The sequence below is a fragment of the Nesoenas mayeri genome (assembly GCF_963082525.1).
Source record: "Nesoenas mayeri genome assembly, chromosome: 7".
Lineage (NCBI taxonomy): Eukaryota > Metazoa > Chordata > Aves > Columbiformes > Columbidae > Nesoenas > Nesoenas mayeri.
In genome coordinates, this window is record NC_137551.1 from 13,082,042 (window position 1) to 13,105,505 (window position 23,464).

The window sequence follows — 23,464 nt, forward strand, 5'->3', positions numbered from 1 at the left end:
GAAAAAGGCAGCATTGCTGGCTGGGGTCCAGCTGCTGGGTTTTATTGTATGTACATGCAGTGAACAGTGCAGGCGTTGGCCAGTTTTGCTGAGGTTCTTCAAATACTGTTGCAAAATAAACAGCAGTTTTATGTTCTGCTGTTGTCTGTCCAGTGGGTCACACAGACCTTGTGCAACGCAGAGTTTGTGTTAAGGTGGTACCTGTTTACTGTTTGAAAAAAGGGTGCATCTTCCCACAAACTCTGCATACATTTCATATTTGCTACCCCAAGCTGAAATAGTGATGCTCAGACCTTTGTGATAGTTTTAAAGCTAACATGATTTCTCATTCAGCAGTTTGCCGGCCCTGCACTTGCTCTCACAAGGTCACACTTGCCAAGGTTGTCACATGTTAGGAAAATATAAACTTTTCTGTTCTCCTTTTTTAAAACTAAACCAGCAGAACCCCCAGTCCCTGTGACCATGTGTCTGAGAAATACTCACGGTTACAAACAGCCAGTGCCTTTCCTCCAAAAAGCTGTGATGTCCAGGAAAACCCAGTGGCATTGCCACATGCTTCATACAATCTGCTTCTTCTGAGGAATTGGAAGTCATAGCCCTTGGGAAACAAAGACAAGGAAGAAACAAACAAATGGTGTCTTAGTCTACGTCATGGTAATGGTGAGATGAAAAAACATTCAGCCAGTTAAAGTCAATACACACAATACAACCTCTCCCTGCTTTAAGGGAGGAAAAAATATATATAACAAGGAAAACTATGCATTACACAATAAACACTTTTAAAATAGTGAATAGATACAGTAAGGCCTGAATATTACCTTGTTGCACATGGGTTTGCAGTACTGAGCATTGTCAATGGTGACACACACCAGCCCACCATTTCTAGGAGCCAGTGGGCGTGGGCACGGAGGCAGCTGCTTGCAAACTTTCGAGTGGATTAAAAAGAATGAAAGAAAGTGAGAAAGCAACATATCAGAATGAAAGGGAGTATAAAAGTCTCCCCCTTCCCACGGAAACCATAGGCACACTTATTGAACTGCTCCCACTAGATGATTTTGCCAAAGCAAGTCCTCTGTCAGCCCCAGTTACAATGCAGAAGTGGGTCAAAGTGGCGTTTGCATTCATAGCACTGACATTCAGTAATATTATGCCCAAACCCATCCAAATATTTATTGGAAAACTGACGTGTCTTCTGCCAGACACCAAAGAGGCTCTTGCTGGAGCCCTGTGCTGCTACTGGGCACCAAAGCTGGGCTGTGGGGACGGTGGGACCCCGCGCGTTGGTGCTGCCATGCCCGCAGATGCCTGCTGGCACAGGGGTTGAGCACTCTTGCTTTCTGCCTTGTTGCTAAGATATCTTTTAGCGTGTTTTTTCCCACCCTTCAGGAAATGCAGACACTTTGCTCATGCTAACTGTACGTAAAAAAAAAAAATTCTTATTGCTTCTCCACTGGCACTTTGTTCACCACCCAGCCAAGAGGAGCATCGGTTCAGGAGGGGCCTCACGTTTCTCTTGAACAGGGCGCAGGAGATCAAGTGTTTCTTGCAGTCTCCAGACAAGGGAATTGATTGAAGCTTTTTCACCTTTGGCAATCATTTCATTGAAGCATTTTGAATATTTCTATGGAGTAAGGGGAAAAAAAGGCTAAGCTGAAGAGGAAAGGCCTTGGAATTAAGTTATGAAAGTGGTCAAATATTTTTTCCTTTTTTTTTTTTGAAGAACCATCTTGAAAACTATATGGCTTTAAAAACCACTCATTTCCCCACCATATTTTGGAAAAAATCCAGTAAGTTTTTTTGAAAACAGTGATTAGATAGGATCTTTCCATTATATTGAGTTCAAGAGGGAGGGCTGGTGTGGGTTGGGGTGTTTTTCCTATATATATGAAAAGATGCCTTTCTAAACAACTTTATCTTATTTCTATATAAAACATTGCTTTATTATTCTTGTCTTCTGAATGTTGACATCTCACAGAGTGAGACAGAGAGAGTGTAAAAACACTTATTTGTGAATTTATGTAAACAAAAAGTTCCTGTATTTTTATCTAGCTATTGCTCTATACCCATATAAATAGCTCACAGTCCATATGTGTGTGCCCACGGCCAATGCAGCCAGCTTCTTACCTCAAGACTCTCATTCATATCATCTATGGTTGCACTTTTACATTCACTTGGACTGGCAAAAGCTCTGATTTCAGTAAAATCTAAAAGACAAACAGAAGGAGGTACATAGCTGGTTAACCGTCTCTCCTGATACATGTGCCACATAACAGCACTTGTTTATGTGAATTGTGGTAGCACGATTCTGTAGTCCTGGTGCTACTTTGTATACCTGAGGCCACCAGGGTTCAATAACCTGTGCAAATATTAAGTTATTCTAAACAGTTAGAAATCTGCCCGGTTTTGACCACCCAGGGCTGGATTCCCAAGTTGGATGCTTCATTTCTCTAAGAGAGCCACTGTTTAAATAATTATTAGTCATATTCAAGGATAGCAATATCTTACCTGTAAGTAGCACTGCTAAACTTATAAAAATCAGTGTTTTCCAGAGCAGGCAGGAGCTGAACAGCATTTTTTTCCTAAGAGCTGGGGCTGTGGAATCCAGCACAAAGACGCACGTCTGCGGGTCACTGGTTGTTTACCATGTGCCTTGCTCCGAGGCTGTGCTGTGATAAGGCGTTAGCATCAGATGGGAATGCACACATTGCCCAACTTGCTGGGAAGCCAGTGGAGAGTTTGCCAGCAGGGTTTGGGGAGGGCAAGGGGGGGTTACTTGTTACTGTACTGAGGTGGCCTGGCTTCCCTGCTGCTGCCAACACCACCAGGAAATTTTCAGATTAGCTTGTTTACTATAAACATGTTCATTGTATGCACACAGCTCGTGCTTTCTCTCTCCCTCTCTCTCTCCCCACCACCCCACCATCTGTCTCACTCACACACATGCGTATATATATATTAACGTAGAAGACACAAGTCTGCCTCACTTGCAGGGCTCAACCCTGTATCTCATGCTCAGAAAGAAAGCTTAGAACATTAGGTGATCTGATTTGGACCAAGGCGCTGTGCTCTATGTCCTGTAGCATCCAGAATTTAGCTAAAAAAAAATAATCCTCAGAGCATGAACCTACTTTCTGTGTGTTAGTCATACTACTAACTGCATGTCTGTCTCTGTGTGTATATTACACCAACAATTGCATGGTATTTCTAATTTTGTTTTGGTTTGGTTTTAATGTGGCCAGGAACCTCATATGCTTATATTCATTTATGGGAAAAGCTGAATAGCTAGCAAAATTGCCACAGAAGTTTAGTTATTTCTAACCTATACACCTACTAGCAGATTAATCCAATGATGCAAATAATGCTCACATGCTAGAGGTGTGACCGACTGATCCCATCTGTAAAGTTCAGGTTTCAGAGCCGCAGCCTTTCGGCCACCAGCCTGTCCCACACACCCCACTGCCAAGCCCCACACTGACCTTTCCTGCCAAGCGGGACACACACGCTTCTGCTCCAGCCAACACTGTAATGGTTGTTACTGTCACCACCAGAGCAGATGTTCAGTTTTGTTGAGACAGGGACATTCTGCTTTCATGTTACATTATGCAATAGATTTATTTATACAGCACTTTTCCAGGTTTTTTTTTATTTGTTTTTCATTCGCTTGTTTCTGCCAGTTGTAGTGAAACATGTTATGACGAGGCGATCCTCGAGTGGTTAAGCCAATGGTGAGGCCTCCATCACATTAACAAAGCTGTGCTTTTATTTGCCATCTCAGGGACATCTTGATGATCAGTTATGTGTAGGACTGTGACACTTCCACAGAACAGTTCTATGGAAGCATGAATGGCAACTTGCTTATCATTGGTAAAAGGCCTTTGTATACATTACGGGTAGGTAAAAGTTCATTAGCAAAACAAGTCTTTAATAATGAAGGCCAAGGTTTATGTTTCAAGGCGGACCAACAGGACCTGGCTCCAAACAGTTTACATATTTGAGGCCAACACACACAACAATCTTCTTCCTTGCAAGATGAACAACACAGAGCTGGGAAAATTGTCCCTGGGATATTTTTTGCCAACACAGTCTCTAAAATGCAGCTGCACTTTAAGATATTTTTCTGCCACAAATGTATCCAGTTGTCCAACGAGGGCAGTTGTTTAATGCTCTAAGTCCTCACGAGATCAGGAGCTACACATGAACCTACTACCTGCTCATCTCCACCGACATAGTATATATAGTGCATTAGTGTAATTAATAAAGTGCTGGCTTGAACAGATAATGTAACATACTTGAAGAGAATGAATGGCAGCTTTTCTTTAATGAAAAGTGATCTCACATCCTCCCAATTTAAACAAACCTGAATTAATCCACAGTCCTTTGCAAAAAGTAGTTTGTCACCTTATAGGACAATATAGCACACAAGCACAGAAACATCCTTGCCCTCAGTCTAGATCACAACCAATCCACCATGCACAACAGCTACCTGGACCTGTCCGAAGGAGCAGCTGCCACTGTCTCCTGCAGGAGTGACAGGGTACCAGCACCAGACTGAGTACCAGACTGAGTACCGACTTCTGGCACAAACGGGGACACACTTTTTGCACAGCCTTGCTGCCACAGCTGCGGGACACACAGCCATCTAGTGGCTCGTTCTTCAGTGAGAGACTGCTGGACAGGGGAGTGGTCCAAATTTTAACTTCATGCTCTCTATATATTTAGTAATGTTCTGCAGTTATTTCGATGTACTTTATTTTACTCCTGAATTACAGCAAACCTGGTAAACCACGGAATAAACATAACATTTAGGAGCAAAAATTTCAAGAGAATACTGCATAGCACAACCCTAAGAGTTAAAAATAAAAATCTAACAGTTTTTCACCAAGTTTCTATTAATCACAAGGACTAGACAGAGATCCCACATGTAGTTAAAGTCATACCACGATTTCAGAAGCTCAAAAAATTCAATTATGTCAGTAAACTAAAAAGCTACAAGAGTATAAGAGGCTGAGTTGAGATGCACCACTATACTGCAGCATTAAAACAAAACAAAACAAAACAACAAAACAACAAAACGGAAGAAGAGGCACCTGGTAGGAAAAAGCTTTTTATTTTATGATTATTTTTTTATAGGAGAACACGTTTCAAAACCACAGGTAATTGAAACACAACAGTAACAGCACATACCCCGTGAAGGTGATTTAAATACTACATATATGTAACCATCATCTACAAAAGAGGCCAACATACAGTTATGTGATATTCAGCCTTTTCCTACCAAAACAACCCCTAGCTGTATGTAATGCTAACTCCAGTGAGGAAATTGGACCCCAGAATTTCCCATTGTCTAGTTAGAAGTAAGAGATCTGCTGATCCTTACTCAGAGTTGGGAAACTTGTTTTTGCCTTTGCACATGAAAGGTTTGAGGTTCAGCCATTGGTTTGCGTACCTGAGTAATACTTTGCCTTTATCAGAAGAACCAACAGAGCAGAAATAAAAAGTAAACTGTATTTTGTTGTCTTATGGTGATTAACAAAACAGATTCTGTCCTTTGTATCTTAGATAATGAAAGACACTGAGGGTTAAAAAAATCAATTTCCAAGAAAATATCCTTTTCTTTCTTTCCATTTAAAATCTAAAATTCCTTTTGTTGAACACAAAGCTGTCAAATTTGATTTTTGGAAGCATCTTCATCATTAGTGGACTTCTCTTCCATTCTGTTTTAAAGGGTTACTGCTACTGTCAAAACACAAGTTTTTTAGGCACCTCCCATGAGAATTCATTTCTTCCAAAGTGACCATAACATGCAGTCTTCTGGTATATGGGCTTTTTTAGGTCCAAATCCCTGTGTGTATAATAAAAAGAAGAGAAAATTCCTCACATACCAGCATACCAGTAAACATGTCCAATAGAGAACCATAAAAGTGACAACAAAACTTAAATGTGAAGTACAGGAAAAGTTATTGAGAATTATTAATTTTAACGGAAAAGATGAAATAACATTGAATTCCTCTTGTAAAACAAAGCAGATCTTTTTCATAGCAAATTAACTTAAAATTATAGGAATACAAAAGTTATTTTATTTGAATTACAGATACTATATAAGCCGAAATGCTAGAAGTATATGCTTCATATGAAACTTGAAAAGGGCATCTGTTATCTCAAAAGATATGGTACACTGGTAGATCCATAAAAAGTATCAACTGTGAAGGCTGACAGAATGGCAGAATGAGAGAAAGTCTTTTTGTACTTCATGGAACAATCCCACGCTAGCTCAAGATGCTGACTCTTAAATTGTTACATCTAATGGTTTTGCAAGAAATCACATCTAGGATGTAATCACCAATGTATTTTTCTTTTTGTGTGTTTCTATACCTGACAATGACTCCAGGCCGAAGATCAAAGTTTTTGTGCACAATGTCCAGCAGCTCTTTCTCTGTTTTTTGGGAAGTTCCGTAAGTGAATATTGAAATGGACAGTGGGTGAGCTACCCCAATGGCATAAGAAACCTATGGCAAAAAAGAAACCATAGCAAATAAACACAGCATCTCAGCTGGTAACAGTATGCAACAGAAGAAAGCATTCACTCATGAGCCATCTTAAGAAAACTAAGGCCTCTCCTTCACTTCCCATATTTATGCAATCTGTATTTGTAGAACAAAAACAAAAACCCAAAAAAAACCCCAAAACAAACAAACAAACAAACAAACTTTGAAAATGCTGAATACTCTGGATAACTTTCTTCCCCGTCATCTGGATGCTCCATGCTTAATTCCATGACAGTAAGCATAAGAGGGTTGAGGGCTCAGTAACTGTCCAGAAAAACAGCCAATAAAATGAAAGCTAAATTAAAAGTTCCAGCTTCAAGAAGCTGATAGTACATTAACAACATTATAGTGGTCATGAATTGAGCACATCAAGGTCTTCCTTTCTTCAACCTCAAGCTGTCACCAAGACTGCTTCTACTACAGTGTCTCATATGATGTATATTCAAGGTAAAGTTGAAAAGGAAAAATCATTTTTTAGAAAAGCAGCATTCATAGCGAACCATACCTGAACCAGAACACGGCGACAGAGCCCAGCTTTCACAAGGGACTTGGCCACCCAACGGGCTGCGTACGCAGCTGATCGGTCCACCTTTGTATAGTCTTTGCCAGAGAAGGCACCACCTCCATGGGCTCCCCAGCCACCGTAAGTATCCACAATGATCTTTCGACCAGTAACACCAGCATCACCCTGAATTGATAAAAGAATTTAGTCACTTTACAATCTATTTTATTACAACTCTCAAACAAGGCTATGCATCCTCCAGCAGACTAAAACAATGTGGAAGTTAAGTTCACCACATATGGGTTGCTGTGGGGTAGCAATGAACTTATTTCACTGAGCTACAACAGCTATAAATATTTTTTAAAGCCAGATTCATAAGACAAGACATTCACAAATAGTGATTGATAGTCAAGCGAATGGGCTTACACCCAGATAGCTAGAACATGCACTGCCTGTTTCAAAAGTAAATATTCCAGATGATATGGGAACTTTGATTTAAAAGTTACCTGTCTATCACATCCAAACTGAATACAGAATATTGCTGACAAACCAAAAAGAAACCATTGAGAGATTTTACACTGTTAAAAAAAAAATCAAGCTTTTATATCGTTTGGTCAAAATCCAAAGTTCTGTGAATATTAAACAGTTTATGTCTTTTTATTTACCGTCAAAAGGTATGCCAGCACTACCTTATACATCATTACATGTAGGCTGGCACCCAATACTTCCTTTACAGTAACATAAGAGAGTGTCACACAAATATGTACTAAAAACACCTTTTCAACCCCAAAATAGTTATAATCTAATTTAAATTATACACAAGTATGGAGTAGTAGGCATATATAGGTAATGAGAAAGAAGGATTACTTCTTTCTAAGACCAGATACTTACAGATTAATAGTCTAAAATATTAAATAAGGAAGTGCAGATAACCTTTTAGCTGCCTACACAGCTATCCTGATTGCTCCTCTCAAGTACCTGATACGTTCACTTGATCTTAGTTAGCTGATCGGTACCTCACTAATTGTCTGACCCCTCAATTTACTAAAAGTTTAAGCTTTCTGGTGTAAATGCAAACATGGTCAAATTTGAAAATCTGTTTCTACCTGTGCAGGCAGGTTTGAAATTCTTTGCCTACAGAATATCACACCAGTAAAATTCAACTGCTGGAATCTTTTCACAGCAAACACAAGCAGAGAGAGAAAGTTTTTCTTAGAAAGACTGTGTGTATACATAGAAGGAAAACTTTGGTACTGTTTATTCCATTCTGTTAAGAAAGCAATGAGACATAAATCTGAATTGCAGATAACTGAGCTTGTCTAACGGAACCTGTCCTCCTGAAGCTCTGCTCAACTCAAACCTTAATTTCTGGTGGCACCGATAGTTGCAATGAGAACACCTTCTGTGGCATCATGACTTCACTGCAGAGCTGAGTGAGAGGAAAGGGACAGCTGAAAGGAAAAAAACCACCCCTCGTTTTGAAGGTGCTGAAAGGGCGCATTTGCAACAAGCTGTAATGTCCTCACAGAACCAGCAGGTGTTGCAGTAGGGAACACAGTGACAGCAGCAGAATTACTAATTTTGCCATAGCCAGAATTCAGGTTACCACCCTGCTTGAAAACATAAAAAATCCCAGATGAAATACATGTGTCTTCCTTAGATGAACTGAGCTGGTGATTAAGACAGCCTTCCATAGCTACCATTGTTAAAAATGAAACTTATTAATATCCTTATAAAAAGTAATCAGGAACTTACAGACACAAATGACAAGGAAAGAAATAGTTATCTTCTGGTTGCTGCAATGCTACTGGAAATTGCACAAGAGATTATAGCAGTTGTAAGGCCACGGACACACAGGCAGATTGACCCATGCTAAGTAAACTTATCCAGGTTTACAGAGCTACAAACATACACTGCGACGTACCTGTGTTTGTACGTGCAAACAAAAGCAATACAGTTCCATCATGAGAGTAGAAAAGGTATTCCTAGTTGGCTTAGCAAATGGAACTATATTACGTTTTTATATGGGTGGAGCTCAGTGCACACCTGAAAACTTTCATGTGTAGCCTTTGCATGTAGCTATGATTGCTACAGTGGTTCATTTGCTCCCAGCTGCAGCTCAGGTTTGCCTCTTAATTTGTCCATAGACTAGCATGTCGATGATACACAAAATTACAGTGATACAACCAATTCAAATACACAAAACTACACTTTTTGTATAATCATTATTATAATCACAGAATCACAATCTCAACACCTTCTTAGCTATTCCATGGCACTAACATAACAAAAAGACACAGCATCTTAGAAATAATTCTGGAAAATTCCAGTAAATAAATGAATTTGAACAGCAAAGGAAAAACCATGTCAACTTGGATTTGTTGTAAAATTGGGCCTAACTTCAGGAAGGAGCTTTGAAATTTTGCTGTGATAGTTCTGAAGGGAACTGAAACCTAAAACATTGAGAATGGTGAATTTGTTTTCAAAACCTAAATCTCAAAGGTCCTGATCCTACAGGATGTAAAAGTTCTGCATGACTTATGTGAGTTCACGATCAAATTACAAATCCCAGCTCCTGCATTGCACAGATAAAGCAAAAGTAATCATTACGTTCTCACCAGGAAAAGCCTATAAGGGGCCGATTTTCAGAACAGATAGGCACCTTCCACTCTCATTGGTGTCACAGAACAGTGCAAGCGATATAGATCTGAAAACCAGGTTTACCATAAGAGACTTAAACCTTCTCTTGTTCATCTCTGTAAGGCATGCTTTCAATGAGAAAGGATTGTGTGTCTCACTCAGTGCTGGACTCAAGATGGTTTGAGAAAACACAGAGCTGGGCTGTATGTTCCACAGGCAATATAAGATTCAGCTCAACTCGCCTGCCTACTCACAACACATGTGTGATATAACCATGCTCTCCAACGCTCCTTTGGAATACAGTACATGAAATCCTGGGTGCTTCTCCCACATAAAACTGCAGTTAAAACTTCCACTAGACAGCTTGCTTCTCACAGCCTAGGACAGACATGCTGAAAAGGCAAGCATTTATTTTGAGACATACACTCAATGACTAAGGCAAGCTGATAAAAGCACCAAAATAATACAACACAAACCTGAGGTCCTCCAATAACAAAACGTCCACTAGGTTGAAGGTGATAAATAGTTTTCTCATCCAGGTATTTTGCAGGGACAACAGCTTGAATCACACGATCCTTCAGGGTTCTGCGCATACTCTCCAGTGAAATGGTTTCATCATGCTGCACAGATATCACAATAGTGTGAACACGCACTGGGATGACTGCACCATTCTCCTGGATATACTGAACTGTGACCTGAATAGATAAGGAAGAGAAAGCAAAGTTGCTGTAAAATCTATTAATTGTCTCCATCAAATGACACGCTGTCCTATTCCAAGAGAAAAAATATCTAGCAAAATGTCAATGCTGACATTTTAATGATCACTGCTGACATTGTTACCAAGGTATGAGAAATTAAGCCTATTGCCTAATTCTTTGTGCAGTGCTGAGGGAAAAGAAAACCAAAACCAACCAAACAAACCAAATGAGAACGAACAAACAAAAACCAAACCAAAGCAAACCAAACAAAACAAAAACAAAACAAAACAAAAAGACCCAATGTGGACAATCCGATTTTCTATGAAATTGTCCCAAATCTGTCTTTTGGTTGGGATTTCCAGCAAAACGCCCAAGCCTCAGAAATTCATGTTCTTAGTGTATCTTCAAAAAGGCTAGCCTGAAACCCTAAATACAAATAAGTCCTTTGGATCTGCTGTCACTTTTCAAACAATCACAGACCACTTAGGTTTGAAGGGTTAAATGTTTCTTCACTGGTAGATGATTAAGTGCTCTTAGCACTCTGATACAGGTTAACCATTTTCCAGCAGTAACGGAGACAGTATCATCAGCAGAAGTGCTTTATATGCTACTTGTAGGTTATGTAGCAGGAATCCTGATACTCTGTATACCATCAATCGCTGGTTTGTTTGTTTGTTTGTTTGTTTTTAAAAAACAAAAAAAAAAACAAACAAACAAACAAAAGATTTCTAGGAAGGAAAGAAAAAAAAAATGTTAGTTTTCAACTCTGTGGACTACCCATAGCAGTATTTACCTGTGTCTTAGAGTCAGGTCTCAGCCAAGGAAGTTCTCCGTTACGCCTCAGCTCTGCTAACCTGGCATTCAGTTTATGAGCAAGAATAATTGTTAGAGGCATACATTCTTCTGTCTCATCTGTTGCATAACCGAACATCAAACCCTACAGGAGGAGAAAATGTACTTCAATCACTGTTAAAAACACCACAATGAAAGGCAACACGATCTCATGTGAAGCAAACAGTAAACAGTACCCTCAGGTTTACTTTCTACTGTTTTACATAACAGCACAAGAAGCCTAAACTCAAATCAGGCTGCAACACGTTACAGTGTAATGAGAAACAAACCAAGTCCCTAGAATTTTTTACTGAAAGTTTAAAGATTTACATGTCAAGCAGGAAACCTGGACAAAAATCGAGAAGATTATGTGAAAACCAACCAACCAACCAACCAAAACAAACAAAAGATTAAAACAAAAACAAACAAACCTCACAGGTTCTTTCACAGAAAAAAAAAAATCTATCGGAGCAAAACAATTTCAGGACTATTCTGTCATAGGAAAGGTGCTCTCATTAGCCTGGATAGGTTGCAGAGGCTTTAATGTGTGAATACAGAGACACTCATACTGCAGTTCACATCTGACATTTCAGAGGAATGGGATATGAATTCTCCATGAAGGATGTACCACTCAACAGTTAAGGCACCAGGCTCAGATTTTCAATGCCACACACTTCTAGTCACAGCTTCTATTGTTACTCAGTCATGTTCCCTGCATCAGGTTATAATCTGTTAAATAGAGTTGGCAGCATTTTCTTCCTCTTCATCCAGTGTCAGTTGTGATTTAAAAAAAGACAGGAAGATACTTTGATACAATGGGAAGGGAGGCCATCAAAGTACCACAGAAAGTCAGATATCTTTTCATCTTATGTAGTATTATGTCATTATGACAGCATAAAAATATTTTAATTTATTCCTCAAGGGGTTTTTGAACAATATTAGCTTGGCTCCTGGACTCTGATATCTCCACTTATGGTGCTCAACAGCATTGTTATAAACTAGATATTGCTACTAATGATAACTACTGTAAATGTTAAACTCACTCATACTGGCATCAGTCAGGTTATGGAGTTTTTATGTTAGCATCTTTCTCTTGGGAACACACCATAATTACCTACATATGTTATTTAGCTCATAGAAATGCAGCTTGGACAGCCTTAATTATGTGAAACACCTATTACAATAGCTGCCTCTGGGAAATAAGTGAGAATTAGAAGTACTCTGATGTATTTGTGTTCATTGTGCTAATGTTGCAGATAGTTGAAACATCGCCTAATTTTTTGCTGTGTAAAATCTCAAGAGCTCTGTGAAAGTGAAAAGATGCTTTGTTTATTCCATCTTTGAAGACAGGTCTGGCTGCAAGGTGTATAGTTTAATGAATCTAAAGCTACTCAACAAAAACATTAAATACATAAGCAAAAAATCTTTGCTAAGTTCTAAAGGGCACATTCTCAGCTACTACAAGCTGCCAGAGCCCTCCTGACTCACATGGAGTGCTATAACAAACAGCAGGCAAAGGTCTGCACTCCAAGAATCTGCAAGTGTTTCAATAAAATTATATTTTTTATTCTGGGCTAACTCAAGACAGAAGCGTGGAAACCTTCTCATGGGTTTTGATTTAGAAAACAGGGCAATGAGATAGGGTAAACTTTCCATTCAAACAGCTTTGATGTTTAGATGTGATGTCATGTCTACCTGATCTCCAGCACCAACATCCTCTTCATCCCTGTGTAGATGAACACCTTGAGCAATGTCAGGTGACTGCTGCTCCAGTGCCACTAGAACGTTACAAGTCTTGTAGTCAAAGCCTATTTGGAAAAAGGAATAGTGGCAAATTAGTGTTTCCTGTCACAGTTAAGGAAAGCAACACGGAACCACATGACAAAATTTTCATTCTGAAGGGTAGGATACTGCATTGAGAACTCACAACCTAATTGCTATTTTTAGTGACATTTTTTTGTCAATACAACAACATTTAAAACCTTTTTTTGGGAGGGAGTGTGGCATATAGGGTTGTCTTTATTGCTTGTTACTGCTTGTTTTCTCTTGCACTGGCACTCTGCGCCCAACCAATTCAGATTATAAATTCTTAACTACAGAAAAATAGTCAAAAAAGTAAATAATCAGCCTTTCCCAAATAAATAGTATTAAAAACCTCTACTTAAATTCCTAGGAGCTGATGTTTTCAGCAACTTAACTCTCTGCTCTCTGATACATTATTTTTAATACATGCAAAGCAGTGTCTGTACCTAAATCTCTTGAGGGAGTTTGTGTGAGAGCCATGAACAGGGAAAAAACCAGATTCAACTCTCACAGAAGTGAGAATTTACATTACTTTCAGAGATCAAAAGGAAGGTTTTAAAAAGAACTTGAAAGATTTACAGAAGATTGTGGCAAAATTCTCCACCTGTTCCTAGGCATATTAATAGTAACTTGCTTCTCTCCAAGTCTAACCTTCCCTAGAACTATTGCTACTGCCAGCTGCTGAACAAACTCATGTTCAGACAATACAACATATATACATGTCCATATTCACATGATCCATTTGAAAAACACTCTTCACCATCTTTTAAGTAGGCTATGTAGAGAAGAAAATTATATTTCTGTGTGCCATTGGTTTTTTTGACCTTTTTTTTTTTTTTTTTTTAACTTCTGCATAGAAATTGTTTTTTCTGGGTCACTGCGTCTCCCCTTATGTTTTTTGGCAGTTAGAATAAAAAGGAGATTTATGACCTACTAGATTTGCCAGCATTTTCTGAAAGCACTGCTGTTACGTGATGGTAGAGGTAACCTGCAGATGTGCTGATATAATAGTCTCCTGCCACAATCTCCATATGAATTCAATAGCAATTAAAGTACTGCAAGAAACAACTTTTGTTTAACCAAAAGCTCTTAAAAGAAACACTTTGCTGTAACAGTATACTTGGAATATTTCTAATGTATAAACTGATACATGGCAAATCAGAAGGTGAAATGTGTCTGGTATATAGAACATTTTGTCTTTTTTATCATTTGTACATTACACAAAATGGATTTAGACTGCACACTGCTCAGTCTAGGAGGAGTTGTTCAGAGCTAACAGAGCGCCTCGCAAAGTGAGAACCAGCTTTACACCTCATCATTCTAGATGCTACCACAGTACACGTACACAACGTTACAGTGAAATGAACTAGGTTTCTTCTTCCCACTCTTTCACATCAAGATGCTTCAATCAGCTTGCCAAATGAATAACCGAGATTCAAGTTCTTGCAGGTTTGGAGGAGCAGTAGATTCTGTGGCTCAAGTTGCAGTTAATTATTCTGGCATAGTACCACAGTTCAAAATATATTCTGCCTGCTCGACTTCAGTATTAACTAATATAGGATGGTTTTTCTACTTACTGGGATAAAGCCAGAAATTGTATCCCGTAGCACCATGTAAGCAGCTTTCACACAGGATATTCAGTTTTTATCAAGCTTGCTAAAGCCCGTATATGGAAGTGATGACAGACCTGTTTTGCAGTTGCCTATTGCTTGCTCTTCAAGGATCTTATGAGTTTTTCACCAACCTTTAGCTGAATCATCATAGCCAATATTTCTAATTGCATCTCGGACAACTCGTTGATAATCCACAATAGCATGAGATGTGATCTCCCCACAGAGCAACACCATTCCTGTTTTACATACTGTCTCTGAAAAGAGAGATGAAAACAGGATCACAACAGCAGAATAACCCAGCCTGCTAAGAGAAATAACAATGTTTGTGATGATGGTGATTTTGAGAAATCTACTGGCCATATACAGTATAAGTCCTTTCTACCCATATTTTTAGCCTTATTAGCTCCTTCTACAACAAGCCTTTTCATACTCACCATATGTCTGAAAGTAAGGAAAAGACTAATATGTCCAATTTACAAATGGGAAAGTCAAAACACTGAGCATGATGCAGTGATATACACAGATTTTAGTGAAGTAAAGCATTAAACTGTGATTTCTAAATGCACTTAATCACTCTAGGATACATACTGAGGCTAAACAAACTCATCCATGATCAACCATTTTGAAAACTTGCTTCTAGTCCCAGAAGGCAGAATCTGAAGATGAGATTTAGTTACATAATACATGGACTGAGGTAATGACCTGAGAATTGATAGCACAACTCTTTCTGAAGAGATTTCAAAAAACAAGCAGTTATGGGGACTTGGACTGAAAAAATAGTACTTTTTTAGATGTAGTAAATCAACTTCCAACAAAGCGTTCAAATATTCTTTCAAAAATCCACTGTAATGAAGCCAAATCTGTTTCTCCCAGGCAAATTCAGTCCACGCACAAAATTAATTATCCTATCCTTCTACAGCCTACTTAGGCTTCAGTCTTTACAAAACTTCTACTTTTTCTTCTCATTCCTCCTTCTTTTGAAGACTGTAATTCTCATGTCATTTTTTGAGAGTAGAATGAGTCAGCAAATAATAGCATCAAGATCATTGCAAACATTATAAAAAAAGAACAGTGACCGGGTGATCGTTTAAAGCAAAGCAGCAAACTTACCACAAGCAACCTTGGCATTTGGGTCCTGTTTGAGATGAGCATCTAGAACAGCGTCACTAATTTGATCACAGATTTTATCTGCAAGACACCAAAGCAGTCAACATGAAACATGGACTGTTAGCATCACTGTGAATAGGTTGATATTTCAGTGAGGACTTCTTTGTTGCTTATTACTGGAATATTTAAGCTAGATAAATAGAAAGACATATGAAACATCCTGCAAGCAAAGTCAGTAGATACAACAGAGAATTTACTTACTGTTGTAAACTCATACTGACTACAACTTTACCTGTAATTTTCCTTCCTTCCTTCCTTCCTTCCTTCCTTCCTTCCTTCCTTCCTTCCTTCCTTCCTCCCTCCCTCCCTCCCTCCCTCCCTCCCTCCCTCCCTCCTTCTCTCCTTCCCTTCCCACTTCCTTCCCTCCCTCCTTCCTTCCCTCCTTCCCATTTTAATGAATAATGAATCTTAATCAAATAATGTAGCTAATCAGATGAATACAGAACTGCAGCACCCATAAAAGTGCCTTCCACATGAAAATGGCAATTTTTCTCATATAATTTAATTGTATTGTTTAGATGTTGCTGTAACATGCTGTATGGCAAAACAAATTAATCTCCTGCCTTGACAGTCGCAATGTAATCTGTTGGAAAGCAATGTTTTGTTAGAGTATGTCATTAGAGACTTTCAATACATTTAACCTCAAGTCAAAATAAATTCTCATCTATTTTCATGAGGAAGGTGTATATTTAGCTAAGAGGGACAAATCAAAGACTAGAGAAGGAACGTGATTTGGACACTCATGTCTCATATTAGCCACTTCAGGACAAAAAGAATGAACACAAGAGACAATTACCAAATGTAGGCTGCATTGGAACTTTCAGCCTTGAAAGAGCTGTACATAGGTTTCTAAATCTGGGACAATTATTTCCAAACAGGAACCAGACACCATTCTTGCAATTTAGTTGGGAATCCAAATGAACTTTGTTTAGCAAGACTGGGGACAAAGGTGGCAGAGGTGATTAAAACGTATCTCTTCTTGCTCTCTTTTCCATTTGTATAAGGAAATACAACCATATTTTCAAGCATAAAAGAAAAAAATTATTGATGAAAATATGTAATTTTTTTATTACCTGGGTGGGACCACAGAGCAAGTGGGATAGGATGACCTTCTTAATGCAGGTCTGATGCCCTGTAGTAAACTCCTAGTGACCGGGACTGCTTTGTAGTCTTTTCACCAACCAGAGCTTCTATGCCAGGAACAATCTTTATCCCTGTCCTTCCTCCAGATGAAGCATGTCTCACCTGCACTAGATGCCAGTGTCCCATGTTTGTCTAAGCTCACCATAGGGCACATACAGGGATATTATATGCATTATTTCCAAAACTTTAAAGAAGAGTACAAGCAATACCATATGAGTGATTCATCCTCTTTTCTCCTCGTGGCATCTATGTGGTACAAAGAATCTTATGTTTGCTTTGCATGCTGTGGTTGAAATTAATTTCTGAACTAAAACTCTCATGAAATGTCTCCAGGGAGCATTAGCCATAGTAGGCAAGGAAATCAAGAAGTGAAGATTTAACAGGATGTTTTCATGGTGGTGTTTTTGGTTTTTTTTTTGGGGGGGTGGTGCATGAAATGTATCAGTATCTACACTATTTCATGGATACTGGTAGATAGAAAAGTAGATCTTTTGCTTCTCTCTCAGGGAAATAACATAGCAAACATTCATGAACAAAAAGCACAGTCCACATTTACAGAAGGAGAGAGATTGCCTTACAAAATGGTTACTCTGAAAAGATTGTGACAGAAAAACAGAACAGTTGTCCATGGAAATGAAAAAATCTCCATACGATCACGTTACTGAGATTGCTACAGAAATACTAGATTTTGGTGGTGGTATTCCAAAGAAGACATTAAGAAACTGTGGGAAGGCTTAGAAAATACTGAGAAGAATGTCCCAAAATCAGAAAAATCTGTCTTACAGGATTAAATCAATCAAGCTCAATCTAGTTTTGAAAGGCTGAAGGAAAGGCAAACTACCAGAGGAAACCCTTATATAGGCACTGGGATCACAGTCTCTAAGAATCTAGAAATAATATGCTGAGAGAAAAGTCTTTGTCTGATGGATAATAATGTAACTAGAGTTGATAGCTGGAAATTAAAGAGAGACAGATAAAGATTCAAAAAGGAAAATCTTAAAAGGGTGAGAGCCATTGAAACCATCCATCTAGTGGTATGCAGGATTCTTTGTTCCTTCGAATGTCTAGATGAAAACTGGGTAACTTTTTTAAAAGTATGAATGAAGTTCAACCATCATTTACTGGCATGTTGAAGAATTCTTGCATGAAATATTATTGTGCACGAGGATCAGACCAGATTATATATCAGAGGTCCCTTCTGGTCTTATATGAGAACTTAATCAATTAAAATAATACATTAGAGTAATTCAGTCTACTATTCTGTTAGCATACCTTTAGGTTAAAATAGGCTGAGACAAATCAGTTCAACAATTCGTGTAATATCTGATTGTTGGTGTAACAACCGGCAGCTCTAGTGCAACTAGATCCAAATTCAGATACAGATACATCTATCAAAACTGGAAAGAGAAACCTAGCTGGATGATTGGCTGATTAATGTATTAAATTAAAGACGTCTATCAGTAAAGGTCTCTGGTGTAAAATAAAACCAGGCATTTTATTTTTAGCAATGCTTAGCAGGCTTTGTGCACCCTTCATTCTGTTATTTAAATTTCTCAGCCATCTCATTTCTCTTATTAGCTGCTAAATGTGACAGAATGTGTTTGTCTATAATTTCCCTCCCATTTTTATTCCTTCTTTATTGGAAACAGGGAAAGCATAAAGGACTTCCTCTGGTGAGGTATTACTGTCTTAAAAAAATGATGTCGTAAGTAAGAATTCAGTTCATGCATACCTTCATGTAGCGAATTACTAGCCAATAGGATAAATATTGCAAAAGGGATGTCTAGGCTGAGGATTTCTTGACTGAGTAGGAAAGCATTAGACAACCATGAATTCTTTTCATGAAATCAAATCATTCCACAGACCCAGCCTTATGGCAGAGATGCCAATTAGCTGCAGAACAGCTCTTGATAACTGTAAAAGGAATGAGTGAGTCTAGGGGAGCTGATGACAAACCCCACTCAAATGCCCACTTGTCAAATTATGAGGTAAAGGAGGCGCTCAGCATCTCAAATAATTAGGAGCTTCATAGTTTTCCACAGTTGAACATAAATTGGTTTAATGAATCTAGATTATGTAAGAGCCTAAAACAAGCTGTGACACCTGCAAGTTCTCAAGACCTCCCCAAGGATTCAGTTTCACAGATTGTCCACACACACACACACATACAATCTATGAACAGCAGTTAACAACTGAAAATGTAGTTCAAAAAACCTCTGCCCTTTGAAGCACAACAAAAAGGTACAACCACACTTCTGGCTTTGATGGTATAATAAATAAAATAAACATTGAATATTTCAAAATGTGGGGTGGATTTTCTTAAAAACCTGTGATCATCAAAATAAAATTTGATATTTTTAATGATCCTTAATTTATATTGACAGAGAAAAATAATTTTAAACTAGAACCTGAAATTATATATTCAAAATATGATAAACTGAGCAATTCTCAGTTTTCTGGTAACAGATTAAAACAGTTAAGAAACACAGATACTAGTCATGAGCACTTCATCAAAAAATAAGGTTTCCACCAAAAAGGTTTCACTAGAAAGACTTTGAATAGCTGAACCGAGCTATATTACAATTTTCCCATTTAAAAGACTCTTGAGGAGTCCTAATTGAAAACTGCAGCGGTACTTCAATATTAACACCACATTGTTTAAATGTCTTGTACATCTGTTCTCTTTGTTCAATACATAGTTTACTGAAATATTATGTATATTGTTAAGTGTATACCATGTTGTTAAGTATATATAATGTTAAATATAAGACATACAAGCATCGACTTGCTGGAAAGATCTGCAATTTCCATTTTTTTGGTTTTGGGTTTTTATTGTGATTTTTTTTTCTGTGGATATCCAGAAGATACACATATGTTTTTAATATGGTTGAAAATCTGAGGGTGCTTTTAGCAGAGATTTTCCATTATATTTTTAAAGAGATTCCTTGATACTTACTGGAAAACTGAATGACATTCTATTGGTGGGCAATTCTGTCTAAGTCACACCAGATAGTGGAAGGAATGAGTCCCAACTGGTTTGGCACCTGTAGGACATTGTGGGTCAGTGAAGCACACAATGCCTTTTGAAGCACAGTGAAACCATTGTGCAGCACAGACAGATGCTACTGGACAAAGCAGAATGGAGTAGCAACAAAAACCAAGAAATATATATATATATATATATAAATTATTTTCCCCATGCTGCTATCTATGTGCTTTTATTTCATTGAAATGAAGAAGTCACATGTAAGACTTCAAAGAGTTTGGAATTTAAACCACTAAATGCTAAGATTAAAGACCTGGAAGGAAGTCTCAAATTTTATACCCGAGGGATTTTGAAAAATTTGTACTGGGAAGAGTCTTCAATGAAGTCATTGGGGAGCATAGGTAATAACTGCATGTTAATTATTGCCAGCCATTACTTGCTTCTCTGGAATTTGGGCTTCCTAGTGACATAGAACTCTTAGGCATTGTACAGGTATAAGGCAGTTCTCTGCATACCCAAATAAATAAGCATATAATTTCTCCTGCTTTGTTTATTAAGAAGAAGGTCTCCATTAAAGCACTCAGTCCTCAGCTAATATAATCAGAACAATTCAAATTTCCACCAGACAAAGATCTGGTTCGGGATCTTTACTTCACATAATGCCCTCTGGCAAAACTATACTATCGCATACAGAAGATAAACAATCAAGAGCACACAAATAATCCATTTGATAACAAACAGAGGAACTCAAAACTCATAAAAAAATTCTAGTGCTACTGATAATGTCAGAAGCCCAACTACAGCCTCAGATCCCGGGACCCATTTTAAGAAATAGACAAGATTTTCCTGGGTGATAAAAAAAACAATGGCATGTCTACACCTCTTCTGTAAAACCAACCAGGCAGCCAGGGAAAAGAGCGGTTTGCTAGGACGTAAGGTTGATCAGTTTGCTGTCAGAAACTAGAGCTATCACTGAGATGATTAAAACCTATTACTGGGCTGTGTTCAGGAATGAGAATTTGCAGGACCACCCAGAGTTGCATACTGTCAACCTGCCTTCCCTTGATCTGGAAAATGTGGATCTTTGTCATAGGCTGTCTAAGAAAGTATAAGCATCACAGTCTTGAAAATGTCTGAGTAAATTTCAGTTTTCCACTCCCTCTACAATACACCTCTTGGGTAGTCACTTCCCATCTCGCAGTATTCAAAGATCTGGCAACCTCTGTCAGATGAGAGGCTGTACACAAATCTCACAAGTGGTACCTTTGCCTGCCAAGTATTTCAGCACAGGAGGAAAATAATGTTCATGGGGCTTAAAAGAATGCCTACCGAGGGCCAAAAGAGTTTTTGGAAATAAAGAAGGAAGTGTGAATAAGAACTAACAAATGAGATAAATTCCAAAACAAGAAACAAGACAAAAAGACAAAAAGAGCATTGGTAGAGGAAGGACACCAAGGGACAAAGCTAAATCTGGGGACTCACTTGAACTCTTCCTGTTCTGAGACTTACCTATTACTGCCCCAGGGGGATTAAAAATTATTATTAGAGTAATACAGATTGTGAGCTGTTATATTTGGAAATACCATGAACAATTTAAAATTACTGTATTGTATAACGTTATTTTCCTACAAAACTACATTTTGCTACAGACATTGGATGTAATTATATATAAGTCTGAGATGGGACCTATGTCCCAAGTACCAAGTAAGGTTGTCATTTTCTAATTGTGTTACATCAGAAAGAACCCCAACTGGCTTAACTTGATGTAGCTGCCTTGACATTGACAGAGAGGTACTCAATTGCATCAGCCATGGATTTGATCTGCAGTAATAAGTTAATATTCTAGAAGACTTTCAGAATTATAGACATAAAATTCTCACTGCTGACTTTTTTATTCTCTGGTATGTCATTCCATCCATTTATGATTTACTCACATGAGTACAGATCTGAAAAAGCCTTGCTATAGCAAAAGGCACAGGATGCCAAAACAGCTTCTAAAAGAAATACACTTTTCAGGACATCAAACAATCCACTGTTCCCTGGCCTCATTTTGGAGGAACACTTGCTGTTGACATAAGGTACATGTTTATGGCAGACGAATATTTGTTTTCAATAAAACTGAACTAACCTCTGCTGACCGTACATAAAGTTTAGCAAATAACTGTCCACTATTTGCTTAAGCAATTCCATATATTGCATCAGATGATGGAATGGAAGGAAAAAAATCAGCAGCTTTGCCATGTACAGCTGCTGAGATCATTGACTTTTAAAGGCTTTAAAATAGCCTGCCTAGAGATATTCCTGTCATGGGTGACAGTTTTAGAGCATAGCATATATGCAGGACAGTTGCACAGGGCCCATAAAGATATGGAACTTGAGAAGTGAGCTATGCGTTCTTATCCATATGTGAAACTGGAGTCTATCAGAGATATAGCAGTGTCCACACAGTAATACTGGAAGAAATTTAGATCAAAAGGAAGGAGCAGCAACCATAAACCCCACTGCCCCCCTCAGTGTAACACGCACCCTGCAAAGGCACATAAACTCCAGTTGGAAGCACCCTAGTTATAGCAGTTCTATAGTCTATATGGACAAGGTCCAACAGAAATAAAGTAAAAAGCACCTTGTTACAAATTAGTCCCATAACAAGATAAATAGCAGAAGAATAATTATTTGGGCTTTTAAAAAATTTTAAATCAAAATATTAATATTTTTACACATTTGCCAGAGTTGGTTTCTTACCTGGATGCCCTTCTCCCACAGACTCCGATGTGAACATGAAAGCCCCTTCATCATCCAGCGTGTAATCGCATAAACCATCCACTGGCCCATTCATGATCGTGATGCTTTTCCTGACGGATTATTATAAACAGTGGCTGAAGAGTTCTGCCTTTAGTGCCTTCTCTTAAAGGAGAAGGTTCTTTGCCAACAGGACTATCGCTGTCTTCACTTATTACCTCTTACACTAACTTGAATTTCAGTGTGTAAAATCAGCGTGTGCTTGCATCTGTGTACACATGCAAGGAGTATGCATGCGCCTGAAGCCTGTATCCCTACCTAGCCTGATCTGTCAGTCCCTGAGCTGCTCCTATATATGGAAAAGTGAAAGTGCCTAGAGAATCATGTGAGGAAAATGGAAGAGCCCATTTCTTGGCAGGGGAGTTAGTTAACTTTAGGATATTTCACTAATTAACTCAGTTCTTGGAAACATTCTGGACTCAATCCGTGCGAGATTGGTTATCTTAGCAAATCAACTGAGTATGAAGTAGTCCAGGAGTCCTGGTGACAGCTCAAGTCAGTTGCTTCTTCACTTTGTCTCTCCCCTAATGCTGGGATCTATGTTGAGCTTGCAACTGTGTGTTGTGGTTTTACCGGGATAGATAAAAAAATCCACAAATGCACATTTTTTCCTAGCAAGAGACTGGAAGAAGTTTGCTCTGCATCATATAACTATATTTTCCTTTCACTTTTTCATCTCTTGAAAAGTAGAATTCTCTCAGGAAACTTTTTTTATTTCATTTTCATTCATTCTTCAT

The 23,464-nt window shown here is 38.4% G+C and overlaps 1 protein-coding gene across 1 annotated transcript; it reads right to left on the reverse strand.

The window, feature by feature from the left end:
- Positions 1–1,462: 1,462 nt before the first annotated feature.
- On the reverse strand, positions 1,463–22,764 carry MAT1A (methionine adenosyltransferase 1A; the record flags this gene model as incomplete). Its single annotated transcript, XM_080347729.1, has 12 exons — positions 1,463–1,621; positions 2,125–2,204; positions 4,539–4,668; positions 5,447–5,462; positions 6,373–6,506; positions 7,051–7,233; positions 10,164–10,382; positions 11,179–11,322; positions 12,912–13,024; positions 14,764–14,886; positions 15,743–15,820; positions 22,671–22,764. The coding sequence occupies 12 exons, from the start codon at positions 22,762–22,764 to the stop codon at positions 1,463–1,465; spliced, it is 1,473 nt and encodes a 490-aa protein (XP_080203855.1).
- Positions 22,765–23,464: the final 700 nt, after the last annotated feature.